The sequence below is a fragment of the Mastigoproctus giganteus genome, chromosome 12 (assembly GCF_048544385.1).
Source record: "Mastigoproctus giganteus isolate SK-2022 chromosome 12, ASM4854438v1, whole genome shotgun sequence".
Lineage (NCBI taxonomy): Eukaryota > Metazoa > Arthropoda > Arachnida > Uropygi > Thelyphonidae > Mastigoproctus > Mastigoproctus giganteus.
The window spans coordinates 1,976,897-1,998,838 of record NC_143586.1 but is presented as its reverse complement, the minus strand read 5'-3'; the positions used below and the strand labels follow the sequence as shown (position 1 = coordinate 1,998,838).

Sequence of the window (21,942 nt, the reverse complement as noted above, 5' to 3'; positions counted from 1 at the left end):
ATGTTCGAGAGGCAACCAGAGAAAGTAATACTCTTGATCTGGTTATCAGCAGTGATCATTCTTGTATTAGGAATTTGCAGATAAAGGAACTAAAGTGATTATAGTGTACTGATGTGGGATTTACTTAAAGATTTAATTACCATCAGGGGTAAAGGAAAGGGTTTTTGCTTCCATAAAGGTGAGTACAGTGGTCTCCGACAGTTTTTAAATTCTGTACAGTGGGATCAACTGACGATGTTGCCAACAGTAAATTCTAAGTGGGAAGCATTCAAGGAATTTATCGTGGGTGCTACTAAAAGTTTCATACCTATTAAGAAATATTGTTCAAGGTTTAGGCCTAAATGATTGTCAAATGAACTAATGAGACTCGTAACAGAGAAGAAAAATGCATGGGATGCATATAAATTATCAAGCGACTCAGAAGCCTATGGCAGATATAAGCTAGTCTGTAATCAGGTGACAAAGGAGGTTAGGCAGGGAAAGGCAGATTACGAGAAATCCTTGGCAAAATATGCTAAGAAAAACAGCAAGGATTTCTTTACTTATATAAACTCTAAAAGGAAAGGGCTGAATCTGATTGGTCCACTTGACATCGATGGTTCGACTGTTGATGATCCTGCTCAGATAGCAAACAAACTGAATGAGTATTTTGCATCTACATTCACACGTGAGGAATTATTACAATTTGAAAATGGAAGAAGGTTATCAAATTGTAGCAGGGTGCTTAATGATCTTGTAATAACTGAAAGCAAAGTGGAGGAGAAATTGTTGAAGTTAAACATAAGAAAAGCACCTGGGGTGGATGGGAGCTATCCAGTTATATTAAAGGAGGCGGCAAAGCAACTAAGCAAACCCTTAGCCATAATTATGATCGCGTCGTTGGACTCAGGGGAGATTCCCATGGACTGGAGATGTGCAAATGTATCCCCAATTTACAAAGGGGGATCGAAGGGTGACACGAGTAATTACAGACCAGTTAGTTTAACTTCTGTTCCGGTAAAATAATGGAGTCACTGGTTAAAGATGCATTGCAGGATCATCTAGACAAGACTGCAGTAATAATTCAGACACAGTATGGGTTTGTTAAGGGAAAGTCTTGTCTGACAAATCTGATAGGATATTATGATGTGGTTACAAAGGAACTGGATGCAAAAAATAATTTTGATATCATATATTTGGATTTCAGGAAAGCTTTTGACACTGTTGCGCATGGAAGACTATTGTACAAATTGGAGCAGAATGGTATTAAGGGTAAGTTGCTACAATGGATAAAAGGATGGTTAAGTGGGAGAAGACAGAGGGTGGTAATCAATGGGTGCTGCTCTTCTTGGACTAATGTTATTATTGGAGTCCCACACGGTTCGGTGTTGGGTCCACTGTTGTTTTGTATATTTATCAATGATATTGATGAAGGTATATCAGGCTTAATGTCGAAGTTTGCAGATGATACAAAGGTTGGCAGGGTTGTTAATGACAGTAATGGCAGTGTGCTACTTCAACAGGATCTAGATAATTTGGGCAGATGGGCTAGGAAGTGGCAATTGAAGTTCAACCTTGACAAATGCAAAGTACTGCATATGGGTAGACGTAACCCCAGAGAAACGTACCAACTATGTGGTACTACACTTAAGGTGGTAGAAAATGAAAAAGACCTGGGAGTAATTGTGCAATCAGATATGAAGTTTTCTGAGCAATGCAGACAGGCTGCCAGGGCAGGTCATGGGAAGTTGGCAATGATATATAGGAATTTTGCTAGCAGGGAAAAGGTGATTATCCCTCTGTATAAGGCAATGGTCAGGCCACGCCTTGAGTACTGTGTACAGGTCTGGAGGCCTCATTTTAGGAAGGATGTAGATTTACTTGAGCGTGTACAGAGAAGGGCAACAAGATTGGTGAGGGGAATGAAGGGATCCTCTTACCAAGAGAATCTTAAGTGCTGCAAATTGCAGTGGCTGGAGACTAGGCACCTGCGCGGTGATCTGATTGAGATCTATAAGGCTTTGAGTGGTTGAGCACGCCGAATTCTGATGGGGTCCTTCCACTTGTTCAGATCACGAACCTAAGGGGGCATAAATTCAAATTAAGAAAAGACAGATGTAGATTAGATGTGCGGAAATTTGCCTTTAGCCAGCGGGTGGTTACCTGCTGGAACAAACTTCCATCTGTCGTTGTGGAAGTTGATAGGTTGAATATAAATTTAAGGAGGAACTGGACAGGCATTTGGAGGGAATGGTGTGACTTTTTTTTTTTTTTTTTTTGGCTGATGCTGCATAAGCTCATACACTTGCTTTCTTGCATCAAATGCCACTGCTACTACTACTACTACTACTACTACATAAACGTCTCTCCATATACCTCCAGCAGGTCTGGCAAAACCGCTGGTAAGCATCAAGCAAGGGTGAAATTACTAGAAAATTTATACCCAATAATCAACTAGTATTCCCAAATTATCCACCTTGGCTCTCTCCCAGACTTCTTGTTACCTCTTTCGTTTAGCACCGAGTACAGTAGACACGGTGCTATGAGACAAACTCCAAGAATTTGGATTTAGCGACACCCCCTTATGCCATTGTGGCCAACGGGAAACATGAAGACACCTAAAGTACGACTGCCTACTGTACGAAGACCTCCTCTGCCGACTCAACCAATACCCAACTAATATTACAAGGCCAGGAGCAACTCCTACTAACTGAAGAAGATTCCTACAATGCTTTCACCCAGTTTGCAAAAGATATCTTTACAAGAAGAACGATATTCCCACAACCACAACTGCAGCCGTAAAGAGTCTACCCAGCATAAACTATGGCAAACCATGGCATGGACCTGATACCAACATAACCCCGAACAGCATAAACAGTCCGCAAACAGACAACACCACCGACAGCTTCAACTGTAGTTAGTACAAGAAACAAGAAATGAAGACGATATGAACGGGATTAGTCCCATGAATGACTACTAAATAAATTGGACCTTTGGATACCTTGGTCGGGATACTGTCCCATGAGTGACCTTCCTCTGGCTGATGATACAAGCCAAGTGGTAGTCTGAGCCAGCACCCTTGCCTGATCCACCTTTCCTTTCCTATCCTCGGCAGGGGGGAGTAGACAGTCCTCCTGTTTCCTTCCCTCCTCGCATACCCACTTTCCCTTCTAGTGGGACATGGGCATGCCCCACCGAAATGTGGAGTCGTCTTGCCTGTTGACTCCAATATTTCTGCCTATCCCCCCCAGCCTTCAGTCTCCCTCCCCCCACTCTATCTGATTCAAGCGAATGCCCCAAACCTAATTACATTCGCCCTTTAATATTTCAGGCCTTTCAAATCCTAACGCTATCCCCACTACACGATTATTCCCACCCCCTTTTTTTTAGGTCCTAGCCGCCGAAATCTCAGGATATTAAGCGTCAGGACCTGCCAGAATAAATTTTAGTCTACTGGTGTTTTCTGGTCTGCCTTCACGAGGCGAAAGTGGGGCAACGTTGGGCCTCAGCAGGGGTCCAGCAGCTAAACGACCAAAAGAACAACGGTACCTGACGCTACACAAATACAATATCCGCACACTTTTAAATCTCTGGCATTTCTAGTGAACTGGTACACCCACAATGAAAACAACGTGGAGATGGGGGATACTCCTGGTACCGTTTGATCCTAAACATACTTTACACTTTATCTGCAGCAGATGAGTCTGGAGCCTTCTTTTTTCTGCAGCGTGGTTGTTTGCATTGAAATCCTGGTGTGTGCAGGCTGTACCCCTGGTGAGTTCATAGAGCATGCCTCTTTTGACCACCTCAAGATCGAGGGGGAGGGCTGCTGCGATAATCTGTAGTGCGTGTGTGCTCACCGTGCTGCAAGTTGCAGGTAGCGGACAATAAATAAATAATAAAATAAATTTTCTGTTTATACTCCGGGACGACCAAACGGTCAGAGGAGTTCACAAGATAGACAGAATACAAGAAACAGCACCGTATTTAGCAGTCACGAGCTTGAACCCCGGACACTCAAGGCACGTGTACTTATGCACCCGCGCGCCTGACCACTAGGCTACGGCGGCCTTGTATAGTTAGTATAGTTGTATGGGTGGAATCTAGGATACTTAGGTTGACGGCAGTGCCGACTTTTTTATACCATGCACCCGCTGCATATTTTGCTATTGGCAGAAGTACAGCTTCATTGTGCGTACAGCTTCATTGGCAGAAGTACAGCTTCATTGTGCCAGTATGACTCCCAGATATTTGAGTTCTTTGCTGAATCGGATGGTTGTATTGCTTATTTTTATCTGAGGAGGTCTTCGTACATCCAGCGTTCCCTTGAGGAGTATGGAGTTAGTTTTAATGGGTGAGATTTGGAGCAAGTGAAGTCTAACCCAGTTTTGGAGGGTTTGTATGGCTTCTTTTTTTTTTTATTAATGTGTAAAATCACTTTTTGATAACAGTGCCTAAAAAGTATTTCCCGCACTGATGTGTGTGTATGTGTGAAATAAATCGATATGGCCGCCACAAATGTCAAATTATATGAAATATCAACAATTGAACTGATCAATTGTTGATATTTCATAATATTTCACAATTGTTGATATTTCATAACTGACATCACTAATGACCGCAACTATGAGAAGAGAAGAATCACCGACCACCTCATCCAGATTTGGCAGAGGAGATGGAGCAACACAGAAAAAGGTGCAGTGACCAGAAGATTCCTCCCCACTGTCACCAAGCTGTACCCTAAGGCGCCAGTGTGGTTTCACCCTGGTCGAAATACCACCTTCCTCCTTACAGGACACGGTCCGTTTAAAGCTAAACTTCACCAACTTGGCATCATAAATAACGCGGACTGTCCCTGTGGCAACCCGGAGTCCTGGAGACACTTAATGTTTGAGTGCGATTTGTATGACGACCTGCGACTACAGCTAATAACGTCAATCCAATATATCCCAGATAACCAAGAACCCAGACTGCTAGACACTCAAGAGGACTACAAGGCACTCAGTCAATATGCCCAGGATCTCTTTTCTAGAAGGAAAACAATGATAGAAATAAAGGCAACCCAACTACGAAGAATGCAGGAGGTCAAACAAGTAAAAAAAAAAAAAAAAAAAAACACAAGCAAAAAACTCAGCACACCACAGAAAGACAAGACTTGAGGATGATTTGAATGGCCTACTATCGACCCAAAACTGCACTCCCTTGTGTGGTTTTTTTTTTTTTTTCGGGGAGGGGGAGGGGGAGGGGGTATTTGCTCTTCTCCTCTCCTCGCCTCCCCATATTTTCACTCTGGTGGGGCATGGGCATGCCCCACTGAAAATGGGGGTCACCTCTCTATCCGACCCCTCTTCTTCCTATTTCATCCCCCCAGTCTTCACCCCCCACCCCAACACTTTCTCTTGTACAGCGACTGCCCCACATGTCCAAATTTAAATCACATCAAATTTTGCCAGACCCTTTAGAAATAGTTCTTTCAGCGTACAACCCCACGCAGCGCTTTCTAAATGCAATTTTACTTAAACCGATAACTCCAACCTTTATTTTAGGTCCTCCTCACCGAAATCCCAGGAAAGTAAGTGGCAGGACCTGCCAGAGTATAATTAGTCTCTTGGTACACCCGGCCGGCGTCCCCATCGCTAGGTATGGTAACGCCGGGTCCCACTGGGGGCCCGGGGGCAACAGGCCGGATGAACAATGGGCACAACAAACTACATACCACATGACCCATACATTATTTTTAAACCTCTGGCATAGACAGGGTACTGTCACTCGATACAAAGAACATACGCGGAGATGGGAGAAATCCCCGGAGCCATCAGACCCTCAACATACCTATACCTATACCAATCACAACTAACGGTCTAACCCTCAATGATTGGAAGCAGGAGCAAAAAAGAATTGATGCACATTTAACTCACATTTGGCAGTCAAGGTGGAATGACACCACCAAAAGAGCAATAACACACAAATTTCTTCCCCTAGTAACAAAAATGTACCCAAAAATACCAGCATGGATCTACCCGGGCCTCAGCACTACCTACTTTTTAACAGGCCATGGCCTGTTCAAAGACAAACTAAACACAATGGGCATAATAGAAGATAAGAATTGTCCATATGGGGAACCAGAGACTTGGAGTCACTGCATGACTGCGACAACTATGAAGACATAAGAGCAAGTCTTATTGTAAGAATTCAGTATAACCCAATCCACAAAGAGTCCCGACTGTTGGATATTCAGGAAGGGTACACAGCACTAACTAACTTCGCAATGCAATTATCGCAATGCAACCTGATCCTCAGAATGGCAATAACACCCAATAGATATATCACAAACCAAATGTCATGGACGAACTAAAAATAAAGGAGAGACACAGAAGAGTCAAAGCAAGAGCAAAAGAATAAAATCTCAGCATGAAGAAATAGACACACCATTTGAGCCTCAAGAGACCTGCGCAGGGCTACTCCTGGGAGATACCAAAGCAAGAATCCTGCGGACCGACCACCTAGGACTCGATGCCAACGCACCACAACGATGAAGTTCCTGAAAATGATAAAAACTGGAATGACATCAGAACTAGAATGCCATCTGACTATCAAATCTCGCACCTGAGATCTCTTTAAAACCCTAATCTCTGGCGGGGGAGAGACAGACGCTCCCTCCCCCTTGCCAACCCTATTTCCCTCTGGTGAGGCATGGGCATGCCCCACTGAAAAACGGGGCACACACCTTCCCTATCGACCCCTCTGCTTCCTATTTCCAGCAGCCTTCTGCTTCCCCACCCAAATCTGTCATCTCACACAGCGATTAGCCCTAGGCCTGACGTAGCTGAGTGATCAGGAGCGAGAGTACATAGCACGCGTTCCTTGAGTGGACCGGGGTTCAAGCCCGTGACTACTAAATACAATAAATATTTGTATTGAACGATTTATTGTAAACTCTACTGACTTGGTTGTCGTGCCGGAGTATAAACAGCAAATTAAAATTTTAAGCTACGCCAAAGATTCTTGCCCGACCCAATTAGGTTTTATCAAACCCTTCAGCGTAAAACCCCAAACAGTACTCCTAAAGCAAAATCCCAAATTCGCAATAAAACATCTTCGCGACTATTTATTTTTCAAATTTTTATTTTATTTATTTTGGTCCGAGCCACTGAAATCCCAGGAAAGTGGGTGGCAACGCTGATAACACCCGGCCGGTCTTCCCGTGGCGGGTATTGGTAACGTCGGGCCCCATTAGGGGCCCGGTGGCTAACAGGCCGGATAAACAATGGGTACTACATAGTTCATATCCCACACACTTTTAAATCTCCGACTTGACCGATACAGAGAACATACGTGGAGATGGGAGAAATCCCAGGAACCGTCAGACCCTCAACATACCAAATACCGATGTACAGGGCCGACGCAAGCAGGTGTGCAGTTGTGCACCGTACAAAGGCACCGGTTAAAGAGGGGCGCCAAATTGGGTTTTAAATAAAAAAATGTAAATATATAAAAAATATAAGTATATAAAATATAAACGTACGAAATATCTGAAATAGTTATTTATGTAATAAATATGTAAAAGAGGCGTTTTTGATTGAGTGCGAAGGAATCGCGTGAGGCGTTAGTCGAACACGAAAACGGTAGCACGAGATCAAAAACAGCTCTTTACACAAGTATTACATACAAAATTTTTTCTACGATCGCAATAATTGATAATAAATTATAATTACATGCATAACTGACACGACTAATAAGAGTTGGCAATTGATAGTATTTTTTGGTAACTGTATGCTGGTATCATAAAAATGCGAACATGTCAAACGAATATTAGATTCAGTAATTCTTACAAATTATAATAAATCTTGTACTAAACTTGTTTTGTAATAACTTATAATAACTTATAATAAATCTTGTACTAAACTTGTTTTGTATTAACCAAAAATAATAAAAAAACTTAATGACCTAGTGATGTCAGTGGTGAGGTCATACATCGTAGCCGATGTGTTTCTGGCAAGATGGTAGAGCAGACCACAGCGGGTAGCTTCGAGATCCAGGGGTAGAACTCCTACCAGGACTTGGAGGGCAGCCGTGCTAGTCGTTCTAGTTGCTCTCGACATGGTAAGGAGGATGGTCCTCTGAATGGTTTCGAGGATCCGTTTATTCACTTCTAGTGCCGCCCTCGCGTACCAGACAGGGGAGCCATTATGTGATGGCAGGGATGAAGAGAGCTTTGTAGTACAAAGACAGGGTAGTACGTCTGAGTCCCCAGTCCCTGCGAGTGACTCTAGCGAGGAGGGCCGCGTATCTTCTTATCTTTTGTTTAATATATTCTAGGTGTGGCTTGAAATTTAATTTTCTGTCCAAGATTATTCCTAGGTATTTAATCTGTTCGCACAGCTTAACTGTTTTGTTCTCAGTCTTAATTTGTGGTGGTCTCCTTAACTCTAGCATACCTTTTAGCAGCACCGAATTTGTCTTGTCGGGTGCTAGTTTGAGCAAGTGTAGCTTCGTCCAATCTAGCAGCTTTTGCAGGGCATCATTTGCTTGGATTTCTAAGGAGGATCTGCTGTCAGCCTCGATGGTCAAGATCAAGTATCTGCATAGGCCTGGTCCTCCACACCACCCAGATCCATGGCGAGGAATTCGTCCAGGACAAAGTTCCACAGGAGCGGCCACAGGACAGAACCCTGGGGGCAGCCCCTGCGGACTGGGTGACTGAGGCATTTATATGATGTGGTAACTTGCACTGCTCTATCAGCCAGGTAATCCTTCATGCAATAATAAAGATTCAATGGAAGGTTGGCGGCTCTGAGTCTCGCCAAGACGCTCTGCCACCAGAGGGTGTCGAACGCCCCAGCGAAATCCACTGCGATGACGAGGAAGTATTTCCTTTTACAATGGGCGACTCTAGAGAGGAGGTTCTGTATTGCTTCGATAGTGGATTTGCCAGGAGTAAATCCGTATTACTTTGTCATGTTAGGATTTGCTTCATTATAATGCCTTGTGATTCTTGTATGTAGCAGCCGTTCGAATATTTTACTGAGGGTTGGTAGCAGGGCTGGTATTGCCTTTTTGTAATAATACATTAATCCAGTTCGTACTATCTCTAAGTCAAGGAGCAGTGCACCAGCAATGACCTGAAGCGCCGCCGTACTATTTGTACTGATTGCCCTAGTGATGGTGAGTAGTATGTTCCTTTGTATTGTTTCTAATATTTTCCTATTTGTTACTGTGTTAGTCTTCGTCATCCATACAGGTGAGCCGTAGATAATTGCCGGATAAATAAAGCTTTATAATATATAAGGAAAGGGTCCTCTTGTTCAGTCCCCAGTCCTTTCGTGTTATTCTTAGTATGAGTCCTGTGTATTTGCGTATTTTGTTACTGAGATAATTTAGATGGGGTTTAAATGAGAGAATGCTATCTATAATTATCCCTAGGTACTTTATCTGGTTGGTTAGTCTGACAGTGGTACCTTCTATTTTGATTCGTGGGCATGTTTAATTTAAGCTTTCCTCTAAGAAGGACGGAGCTGGTCTTTTCCGGTGCTATTTTTAGATTGTTTATTTCGGCCCAATGCTGTACAGATTGCAGTGCTTTGTCTGCTTGCTTTTCCAGGTTTGCGCTTGAGTTCGCTGCTGTGGGTAAGATGAAATCATTAGCAAAGGCCTGTGCCTCCACGTCGCCCAGGTCCTTGTAGAGAAAGTCATCTAGAAAAATGTTCCACAGCAGCAACCCCAGGACTGATCCCTAGGGGCAGCCCCTGCGGACAAGACGGGTGTACATGTGTGGTATGAGACAAATTCCCTTCACGGCAGAAAATGCCAGAGGATTAACTTAAAATGAAATATAAAAGAATAGCTAAAATAAAAGAGAATGGCCAAAATATATTGGCTGTTCTGTTATATTTTAAATGGATTGAACTTCAGACCTGGCTAGTTGCTAGTCTAGTTCCTGCTCAACAAACAGTTGAGGGAGGACACTTCAAAAAAAAAAAAAAAAAAATCCACACTATTATATCATCATCATCAGCCATTTTAAATCCACTGCAGGATGAAGGTCTCTCCAGCAACTTTCCAGTTCCTTCTGTTTTGAGCACTGGCCATCCATTTACTACCCACAAACTCTATGAATTTCATCTATCCATCTCCACTTTTGTCTTCCAGGTTTTCTTCTAGCTCATCTTGGGTACCATTCTGTTATTTTCTTAGTCCATCTGTCATCATGTCTTCGAGCTATGTGTCCTGCCCAAGACCATTTTAGTTCTTTAGTTTTGATAAGAATGTCCTTTAGTTGAGTTTGTTGCCTAATCCGTGTGTTTCTCTTCTTATCTAACAGTCTTATTCCCAATATGATTCGTTCCATTCTTCGCTGTGTAGTTCTCAGCTTCTCTTCCATTCTTTTGGTGAGTGCCCAAGTTTCACTTCCATAAGTCATGGTGGGGAGTATACATTGATTCATTATTTTACGTTTCAGACAAACTGGGATATTGCTCTTCAGTATGTGACTATATTTCCTGAATGCTATCCATCCAAAATTTATTCTTCTCTTGACTTCCAGCCATTTATCATTATTACAGCTAATAACTTGTCCCAGATACGTATATGACTCCACATTTTCAATTACTGCTCCTTCAATCATTATTTCCCTTTCTGTGGCATACTTGTTCATCATTACTTTTGTTTTAGCCATATTCATCCTTTAGTCCAAAATCCTTACTAACTGTGCATAACTGATTAAGATTTTTCTCTAATTCTTTGGGATCGTGGCTTATGACCACAATGTCATCTGCAAATCGTACATGGTTTAGGTACTCTCCGTTCACATTGACTCCTTTCTGCGACCAGTCTAATCTTCTGAAAGCTTCCTCAAGGGCAGCAGTAAACAGCTTCGGAGATATTGTGTTTCCTTGTCGAACTCCTTTCTATATTTTAAATTTCCTACTGTCTTTGTCTAGTCTGATAAAGGAGGTAGCATTCTCATATATTTTCTTCAAATTCATAATATATGGGGTATCTATGCCTTGTCTTTCCAGTTTGACTCCATACAGTCAAATGCCTTTTCATAATCCACAAATGCCAGGCATAATGGTGTTTTATAATCATTTGCTTTCTCTCTTTTTAGCTGTGATATTACGTGAAGGTGATCCATAGTTGAGAATCCTGTCCTAAAGCCAGCTTGCTCTTTCGGTTGATTCTCATCAAGTATTCTTGATGAGAACAACTTGTAGATGTGGGATAACCCTTGTGAACAACTTGTAGATGTGGGATAACAAGCTAATTGGTCTATAATTTCCAATTTCTGATTTATCTCCTTTCTTATGCAGCAAAACTATGATTGCATTATTCCACTGCTTAGGCGTCACACCTTTTCTAATGCACTTTGTGAAGAGCCTTGCCAGTTTTTGTGTTATGTCTCTCCCTCCCAATTTTAACAACTCTACAGTTAATTTTCTTTTCTTTTTGAAAATAGGAACTATTATATACTTCCTATTTTCAAAAAAAAAAAAAAAAAAAAACCGAAACTATTATATAGTTCCTATTTTCAAAAAAAAAAAAAACTGATAAAAATGATGTAACTGATTACAGCCCCTTATCCTTGCAAAACAGCCTGGCAAAACTTTCTACACAGCAGTACACAAACATCTCTTCGAATTCTCCAGGCCTTTCATTGATCAGAATCAACATGGTTTCTGCAATGGCAAATCATAGTCACAAATTTGCTTCCTTTCTGGCAGTACACCTCTGAAGTCCTTGATAACCACCACCTTGAAATTGATATATCTAAGGCATTTGATAAAGTCCCGCACGAACAATATCTGGAAAAACTTAAGCTATATGGTATCCGTAACCCTTTGCTCTTAATGGCTACGCAGCTATATTACGCATCGTTCCTTGGTCGTTATCATCAATCAAGTGAACTCAGACCGCTTTATACCACTAAGTGGAGTATCTCAAGGCTCCCGCTTAGGTCCTCTACTTTTCATTGTTTTTCTTAGATGATCTTCCTTCTATCATCAACACCTCCAATGTTCAAGTTGCTCTCTATGCAGATGATCTTAAGATCTACTCAGCAGTGAAGGAGACAACGGATTCTCAACAACTTCAATGCGCCCTCAATAAATTCTCTCTGTGGCTGTCTCTGAATGGATTGTCTGCTAACCCCTCGAAGAGCAAAGTAATCTCTTTCTCATCCTGCAGATCTCCACAACTAATAAATAAGGAGTACATTATTAACTCTGTGATCATCGGAAGGTGTGACCAAGTTAACGACTTGGGGATTCTCTTCTCCAGCAGTGCTAAAATCGATACCCATGTCCTTAAAATCACCAGGAAAGCATTTAAAACACTAGAATTCATTAAACGGAACACTTACAAGTTCGAAAACTACAGCTATGCGGTTATCCGTTATAAAACTATTGTTCTGCCAATCCTTGAATTCAGTTCACACATTTGGAATGCTCACACAGACTTTAAAAAAAAAAAAAAATTGAAGCAGTCCAAAAAAATTTGGTCCGTTACTTTACTTACCGTAATCCACTATTTTATCACCAAGTGTATTATGAATCGCTGTCTGATTACTTTCATCTGAGGCCTCTGTGCACTAGAAGAGTTACTGCTGACATCGCCCTCCTAGCCAAAGTAATCACTGGAATTTATGAAGCATCTGATATCCTCAGTAAAATCAACTTCAATGCTCCTTATAGACAAGTCAGGAACCTTACGCTGTTTCGCGTTGACTCTGCCACCACGGACTTGAAGTTCAGTCCACTAAACAGAATCAGCAAATGACTCTCTCATTGACAACTCCCAATCACTGATGAACCCCATCCACAAGTTTTAAACTTGTGGATGGGGTTCATCAGTCAAAATCCACAAGTTTTAAACTTGTGAATTTTCTCTTAAACTGCAAAGTGACTAGTTCTCATCTAATTATTGTAGTTTATTATTATTTATTATTATTATTATTATTATTATTATTATTTGTTTTATTATTTTTCTATTCTCTTAACTGATTAATTATTATTTGTTTTACCATTAACTTAATGCATACCTCTTTTTGTACATATGATTTTAATGTTTTAATCTATATCAATGTTTATCTTCCTGTTGGATCTCTTATTATTGTTATTGTGTTCATTGTTCTGCTCTCAGATACATTGTTAATGGTTACCTGCTGTGTATCTTGTTATTAATAAAATAAAATAAAAAAATATTAGGCCACCCGAATATTTAAATTTATCTGCCGTGCTATGTGTCTTATGTCTGTTAATTGCGTGTTCTGTGAACGATTCGTTTGGACAAAAAACCTTACTATCTATGCCTGAGACCGACTAACTCAGCCACAGAGTGAGGGGGGAGACTTCATCGTATGTGAACTTTTCTAAGGCGGCACCCAGGCTAATACCCATCTCCACCTTGTATCTTGTTTATTCGAGTGGACCTTCCACATATAGGCCTGCAGTGTAAATGTGTCAGTGTAAGTGTAGTGTAATGTTCGTGTTTTTGGCACCAGGGAGCCGACGCCATCAGGACATCCGCTACCTGGCGCACCTTCCTGGTATGCGAAGCCAAAACCGGGTCCATTAAACCTTCTATGCTGTAAGTACACAATCCCGCACCAATCAGTAGTAGTGCAAGACTAATGGGTGCCCGCAATCCCGCTCCCAGGCCGCCCACACCCAAGGAGCCAGCAAAAAAAAAAAAAAAAAAGTGTTTAACAAACCCGCAAGATCGATATCCCGCATCAGCAAAATCTGCCCGACACCTGCGGGGAGGAGACTTCAATATGCCTGTCCCAAGACATGTTAAAGCTCTGCAAGACTTAACATTAACCTTGAACTCTTTGGACCTCAGAAGACATATCACACCGCCGACGAGACCAGATCAAGCTTTAGACCTTTAGACAACTTTCCCAACTGCAATAACCTGCCTAACCCTTTCGTATCCTCTTCAGATTATTCACCTATTACCTGTGCATTCTCAATATCAACAGTATCAGGAACTCAAGCTAGTTTTGGTTGTACAAGCATAGGTGGTATTTTTGGAGAGTACACAATCATTACAGTCTTCTGTGGATTTAGGAACAAGCCAAAGCTATCTAAATACATGAATACAAGAGGGGAGATCTACAAATACCTCGGGCTGATGCAGGCTCAGCAGTTAGAGCACAAGGAGATCAAGGCCTGCCTGACTAAAAATTACCATCAGAGACGCAGAAGTCTGCTCAAACCAAAGGTGATCGGAGGGAACAGTATAAGCAATCCATAAATATCTTTGCAGTCCAAGTGCTAACATACTCGTTCGGGATCAACGATATGGGAAAGACAAAAACAATGATGACCAAGAGCTGCCAACACCACCCAAAATCGGCCGCAGAGAGACTGACCATAGCACGGAAAGGAGGAAGGGGCATGATAGACCTTATCGAGCAACAAAAAAAAAAAAAAAAGAGGTATAGCGAACCTGAAGGATTACTTCCAGAGAAACACAACGCCACTCTACACAAGGCAATAAGGAAGATAGACAAGCGGTATACACCACATTAAGCAAGGAATCCACCCACCAAGATGGAAGCAACGAGGATAGAAAGATGGACAGAGACATTCCGTGGTAGATACTACAGTGACCTCTATCATGACCACATAGATAAAACGGCTTTCAATGCATGCCTCATGAGCGGGACGCTCTTCCCCGAAACTGAAGGATTCACGCTCGCCATCCAAGACTAGGTAATCAACACGAGGAAGTATAGAAAATACGTTGCCAAGGAGCCCGAAGTGACAGATGACACATGTCAATGCCACCTGGCCTCAGCAACGATCAAACCTATTACCACAAGATGCAGGGTTATCACCCAGATGGTCAGGATAATACACGAGAAGCAAGTGCAAAAATACCAGCTGATCGAAAAACGTTTATTGTATTACAAGTACGAGCCTCAGGCCATACTAGACCTCTACTCACAGACTATACTGGGACCGTGCCATAATAACGGACAAGACGATTCCGCACAACAGACCAGACATAACTCTCGACAAGAAGGAAAAGGATACCTATCTGATCGACAGCGGTGCCCAACACTAGCAACCTCAAGAAAACATACGCGGAAAAGATCAGGAAGTATTCAGACCCAAGAAAGGAAGTCAAAGATATGTGGCATATGGAACGAGTAATGATCATCGCGATCACCGAGTAAATCACACGCACGGCGCCAAACAGCCCCATCAGAAACTAACAGCAATAGGCCGTACAGAGAACACTTACGTGGAACTCCAGCAAGCCCCAATTCTTACTACTAACTCTACGAACTCTCTTACTACCTTACAGGTAGTAAGAGAGTTCATCGACCAACAATAATAATAGTAACAAGACAACCAACCACCCCATGCACTTGATACCAGTACCCGTCACGGTGAGGTGAAAAAAAAACATTTTTTTTTAAATAATAATTATCGTTATTATCAATCAAAAGACAGTGCTTCGAATGGATCGAAACGGCAAAATTATGCACACATGTGATTATCAAAAGTAAGATAAATAAATTTTCTGTTTATTATTATTAATAAAATCTGTTCATTACCACAGGAAACCTTGGGTCACCCCGGAACGGCACTGTGTCAGAAGGGTGCAAACGTTTACTAAGGCGCGAGCAACACATGTACAATATATAAGAGTACATTCTGTGGTATTTGAAAAGGAACATTACGTCTGATATAAACATTTTCAAAGAGTTACGGGAAACGGATATAGACGACTACAAAAACGATTTACGAAGGGACGAAGGAACTTTTCATTTTTTGTTGAGTAAATATTCATCGTTCATTTCCAAAAAGAGACCATGCATGAGGTAGCCGAGCACACCAAAGAGAAGACTAATGCAACACTTAGATATCTAGCGACTGGCAGAACTTTTGAAATTTTCTATGAGAATTCTCCCAATTGTCTCCATAATTATTCTTCCTAATGGAAGAATAATTATGGAGACAATTATTTATCTGGTTTGGCGTTTCCTAGTCAACAAGGAACATCAACTCCTTAAAATACCATAAAGATGGTGCGTAAAACTATCGGGAGCATCCGCTGATGTGGCGCCTCCGTAGCCAGGAGCAGCAGTGCGTGGCACACGCTTCTTCATTAGACCGGGGTTCGAGCCCGCGAGCCACCAAATACGGAGGATGCGGAAAGGTCAGGGAATGACCACAGCATATCCCCGGAGCAATATGGCCTTAGTTGCTAATGCTCCTAAAAAAAACCAAACAACAACATCCGCTGATGCTCCCGATAGTTTTGAGTCATTAATTTTTTTTTAATTCCTCGCGGAAAGTTGAGCGCAAGGAATTAATTTTTTTCATTACACTTGCTCTATAATTCTTAGTTATTATTATTATTAGCCATATGGTACAAGGAAGCATAAGCTGCACCAGCCAATAAAAAAAAAAAAAAAAAAATGCAATTACCCAGAGAGAGAGAGAGAAGTAGAAGGGAATCACCAAGAAAAGAATGATGATATCCAGCTCAGGACCCTGGGTGTGACAAGCATATACTCACCACAGCACCGGAAACATTTGTAGCACTCAAAATTGTCTTCTTTTTTTTTTGTAGACTTCACGATGAAAGCTGGGTGCGAACTGAGAAAACTGTGTATTTCCTTGATATAACTGCGCGAATCACTTAAATAAATAAATTTTCTGTTTACACTCCGAGACAACCACACGGTTAGAGGAGTTCACTAGGTAGAGAGAATACAAGAAACAGCACCGTATTCAGCAGTCACGGGCTTGAACCCGGGTCACTCAAGGCACATGTACGTATGCACCCGCGCGTTTGACCACTCGGCTACTTGCTCAATTCTACGAACTGTGGTATTCCCTGCATAAAATGCACAGCTTACTCAGTTTTTCCTTCGGTTATTATTGTTTATTTCTCTTTCGAGACACCCATAAACAGCATGTAGCTAGAGGGTATTTTTACAAGCATATTTACAAGAACTTATTTACAAAATTTGAAGATGAAAAAACACAGAGCATGTAGTTAATAAATTAATTATGTAGTTTTAATTAATTACTAAATAATCGATTAAAGCTAAATACTATTATATAAATTATTAAATTAGTGTTCTTATTAGTGTTCTTTGATAACGTGTACCTGCCGGTACATGTTATCAAAGATTTCTGTCTAATACATTTTGTCTGTATATTTTCTCTGGATCTATGTTTAAATTATTAAATAACTTAACAGTATTTGCTCACAGTTAAACTGCGCATTCTCAGCGCGTATAGGGGCATTAAGACGTATACTCTGGGACAACCATATAAGGTCAGAGGAGTTCGCAAGATAAGGATAAAAAGTCCCACATTAGTGTTTCGAGCATCATTATTTCATATTATTTGTTTCGAAGAGCATCATCATTTTAGTAAGCGGTTTCCTTTTGTACAAGTTTCTATTTTAACTTTGGCACACGTTTCTTGCTTGAAAAAAACAGACACTATACGACGCATACCCTATTTATTAAACAAAGAAAGTTTAATAGTCGTAAAACTCTACCCGAATCAGAGACCTTGGAGATAGTAATCAATCTCGAATCTATCTCGGGCAGCGTCGTATTTCATGTTTCAGATGCAAATTTCTAGGCTTTCACCATCCCCATTCTTTGAAGTAGATTCAAAATCCGCACGATTTATGCACACTATACGAAGCTTTTGGTCCAAATGCATAACTTCATATGGAACAAGGTCTTTCCAAACGCGGGTCCGTGTGCTTCTGACTTGACCACATGTCCCGCGTGCCCCCCCCCCCCTTGTACATTGTACTAACTTCACTGAGTCAGCGCGAAATGGCAGTGTACAGAAGCTCATAGCAGTAGAGAAAACCTTAAATAAAAAACCGCGTTGATAAAAGCATCAATAGAAATCTCAATCGCTTTCCATAATAAAAACAAACATTTTGATTCGCATTTGATAAAAAAAAATCACAGTAAGAAACTGTTAATTGAAAGTAGTCGAACAAAAAGCATAAAATGCGAAACAAATACAATCAAGCTTCATGCGATATACACTGTTTATCTGACTCTGTCACACCTTCATCCCCGATAACAGGGTTATATCACTCTCTCTCTCTCCGATATGCCGACGTACGGATGACTCACGATTGAATGTAATGTATGTTTTCGATGCTTGACCCAGGAGGCATTTCATTTGATGCTCGGATGATCCACGTGACACGCTGCGCGAGCCGGGCGTCTGTTACAGTGCGTGTGTTTGTGTTGGGCGGCATGTGTGGCTGCTCGCTGTCTTTGTACGATTGTTCCAAAAGTGAACCGCAAATGAGTCGCTCGTGTGTTGTAGTTCCTGGGCTCGCAACTTAGTTGAATGTCTCCCAGTCAAGTTAACGGTGTAGTTGTGTGAGGCATTTTAAAGGTCACTTAAAGAATAGCCGCTTACTTCTGCTCCAGAAAACGTACCGCTTTAAAGAATGGCTAACTCAATTGATGTGGATTTTTCGGATGCTGAGTTGAAGTACTTAACTGTTGACAGAAAACTGATCAACGACCCTGCGGCACAAGCAGAATGGACGGCAAAAAGGCTGATATGGGTTCCCCACGAGACGCAGGGCTTTGTTGCCGCCAGCATCAAAGCCGAGCGAGGCGAGGAACTGGAAGTTGAAATAGTGGAGACGAGACGCCGGTGCACCGTATCAAAGGATGATGTGCAAAAGATGAACCCACCGAGATTTACAAAGGTCGAAGATATGGCAGAATTAACTTGTTTGAACGAGGCCTCGGTCCTTCACAATCTCAAAGATCGCTATTTTTCGGGTCTAATATATGTAAGTAACCACGTTCATTATTTTAAACAACCTTTCTTTTAATTGAAGCACCCAAGCATAATGACATGGAATGGCCAGCAGTTTCCAATCGCTGAATAAGATTATAAACAGGAATTCAATACTAATTTAGAAATGAATACATTGTAATGTCTAAATTACATTCACAAGACGCAGTACGGTTCGTTCCGTTAGCAGCATTTGTTTACAACAAATATCAGTTGGATAAACAGTAAGCGATTATGTTATACATACAGTCTGCGAATTGCCATTTTGTAAAATTCAGTAGATATTTAGTCCAAGCAAAGAAAGATAAATAAGCGAAACTGTCTCGATAAAATAAATGAGAAACGCTGTTTATGAATCATCTTATAATTAAGCAAAATCAACTGTTTTCTGAGAAACTGCAGTTTTTCTAATTTTCTCCCTATAAATTCGAAATACCCATTTAATATATGTCATCTTTTCGAGTATATTTAACCTTTCTTGTATATTTTAGGCATTCTTTTATTCGCATTTTATGATAATCCCCTGGCATTGTCTGCTGTGAAGGGAATTTGTCACTTACCAATGTACACCTATATTTTAAATTTGGTAGGACAAATAAAGATTTATTATTATATATATATATATTCTTCTTCTTTTGAATTTCGATTGGAAAAACAGTTTTAAATGATTTTCCAGCTGAATTTCAAAAGGAAAAGGATTTACACGCATATTTAAAATGTGTTTTCCGTTAAAATCACCTCTTAAAAATCATTTGAGAGAGGGCGAGCATTCAAACTATCAATCATTCTGTTGAAACTGATGGGATTCTGGCAGAAAAAAGATTGCGTACCATTTTTATTCGGCTTACTTTACTTTCTCGATAGCAAACAGTGACGTGCCACTTACTGTCTATAAACCTATAGTTTTAATCCGATTATTTTGACTTCGGTGTTTTATTAATCAAACGTTTCGGCGTCAGAAGTTGCATTATTTAATAATGCTCCACATATTGAAATAAAAACAATTAAATAGCGATACCTCGTGTCGTTATTTATGCATAAGTTCTAATAAGCGATTGAAAAATAGTTTTCCGCTGTCTTAAATGTCCTGCGTAAGAAAATGAGTTATTACATATAAATAGCGAGGTAACTACTGATGCTGCTTACAAACTCGCGTACTTGCAGTTACTGATTAGTCAGCTGTTACAATTTAAACTCTGACCAGACGCTGAAGGATTGTAAAAGCGGGCGCTGCTCGAGGAATGGAGTAACGGAGCCGGAAATCTTGTTAATGTACCGAGCACCGAAACTGTTGACCGTATCTCGTCTCGCCATGGCGGGTGGGTTTTATTATAATTTGATTTTAGTTTCGAGATTGTGTAGTCAAATGCGAGTTTAACAAACCCCAAGCACGCCGCTAACACTTTGTCCGACCATGTGCCGTTGCACAAACGCCCTCTTTCCGCCGCCGCTGCAAGCACGCACTCGCACCCGATTTTATGACGTCACCTTTAATATCTGATATCGTTTTACCGGTGTAGCGTCGAAAGTTCGAAACAACGGGGTTGCTTATGGCTTTTGTGTCATACGCAACATAGAATACAAACAGACAATTTACGCTATTGATTTGCTGTATACAATGGCAAAAAAAAAAAACGAACACTGTGCGCGTAAAATAAAATTAATTAAAAAAAATACCCAGCTTGAGGTTTTTTGTTACTCTGATATGAAGCAAAAATGAAAGGTTGCTAGGCGATATGCATTGAGTCACTTTCAGTAAAAACGTTTTATGACGTCACCCTTTAAAATATTATTCGCAACTCAAATCAATTAAATACTACTGACTCATACTTTCAGTTGAAACAATGATAATTCTGAACTAATCAATAACAGTATTCAGTTATGAAGTATAATTATTACCATCAATGCAATTTTAGCCAGGCACATTTTACACTACAAATTAAATTAATTTATTTCAATTCCATTGTACAAATAGTACGAAGCTTCATTGTAATGCTTATAATTTACCAAGTAAAGTCTAATATTAAGTGCGCTGACCTTATATTATGCAGGTTGTGAAATCAAAACCACCACAATATATCATTATTAGTGGTAATACTAATGGCAAATGAATGAAGGAAGCAATATATATTTATTTGGTTCATGCTATATAAGCTTGCATCATATGCCTCTACTAATGCTATATAGCCTGAGTAGATGTTGCACCAAAAAGAGATAAAAAAATAATAGCAACAAGGAAGCGAGGCACAAAATAAAAAAAAAAAAGTAAAATAATAATAATAATAACAAGCAAGCAGATCAGCAAAAAAAAACAACATTCCATATTACCTCTCCATCTAATAGTCTGCCTAATTATTCCCTGAATCTATTCAAACTACCCACTTTCACAATACCACATGGAACTTAATTTTGATCTAACAGTCAAGTACCTGCTGGCTAAAAGCAAATTTTCACACATCCTTCCTCAATTAGAATTTATGCCTGCTCATGTGTACAATCTGAGCAACAGAAAGGATGCCATCAGTACTGAGCTTACTCAATCATTCAAAGCCATAAACAACCCAGTGTGATCTCCTCAGAGGTGTCTAGTCTCCACACACTGCAGTGTGCAGAACTGAAACCTTTCACATCCTTTCAAAATGAGTCATCCAGGTTTTTTTTTTTTTTTTTTATATGAAAACCCCAAATATGAGATTAGAACCTATAGTACTTCCTACCATGCTTGGGTTGGAGGTTGAGAAGACAAAAGAAGATATTTGTTGACATAAAAGTTGAACTTCTGTAGACTGTAATTTTCAGAAATACGTACTGTATAGATATACATACAGTACTCAATATGTGGCTTGACCATTCTGTCATATAATGCAACAATACAACCTTATCCCTGCTGGAAAAATTCTTGTATATCACTGAGGAAACCCCGTGAGCTGTACTAGCAGCCCATCTGCACCATTCAGAGAACTTCATATCAGATTGCACAATTACCCACACCAGGTAATTTTCCTTCTCTACAACCCTGAGTGTCAAAACACATAGTTGGTAAATTATTCTGGGATTACAGCTAACCAGTATGCAGTAGTATTGCATTAATAGTGGCAAATGAAGCAAGTAAGCAAGCATATATACAGCCAATCTTATACAGCTGAAA

General features: G+C 40.6%; 1 protein-coding gene across 1 annotated transcript in view; it reads left to right on the top strand.

The window, feature by feature from the left end:
* Nucleotides 1–18,216: 18,216 nt before the first annotated feature.
* The window catches only part of LOC150076628 (uncharacterized), a 1,101,557-nt gene continuing 1,097,831 nt past the window's right edge, over nucleotides 18,217–21,942 (top strand). The window contains exon 1 of the mRNA XM_090386980.1: nucleotides 18,217–18,789. Coding sequence (XP_090243106.1) covers nucleotides 18,436–18,789 — 354 coding nt within the window. The 5' untranslated portion in view covers nucleotides 18,217–18,435. The remainder of the gene's footprint in view (nucleotides 18,790–21,942) is intronic.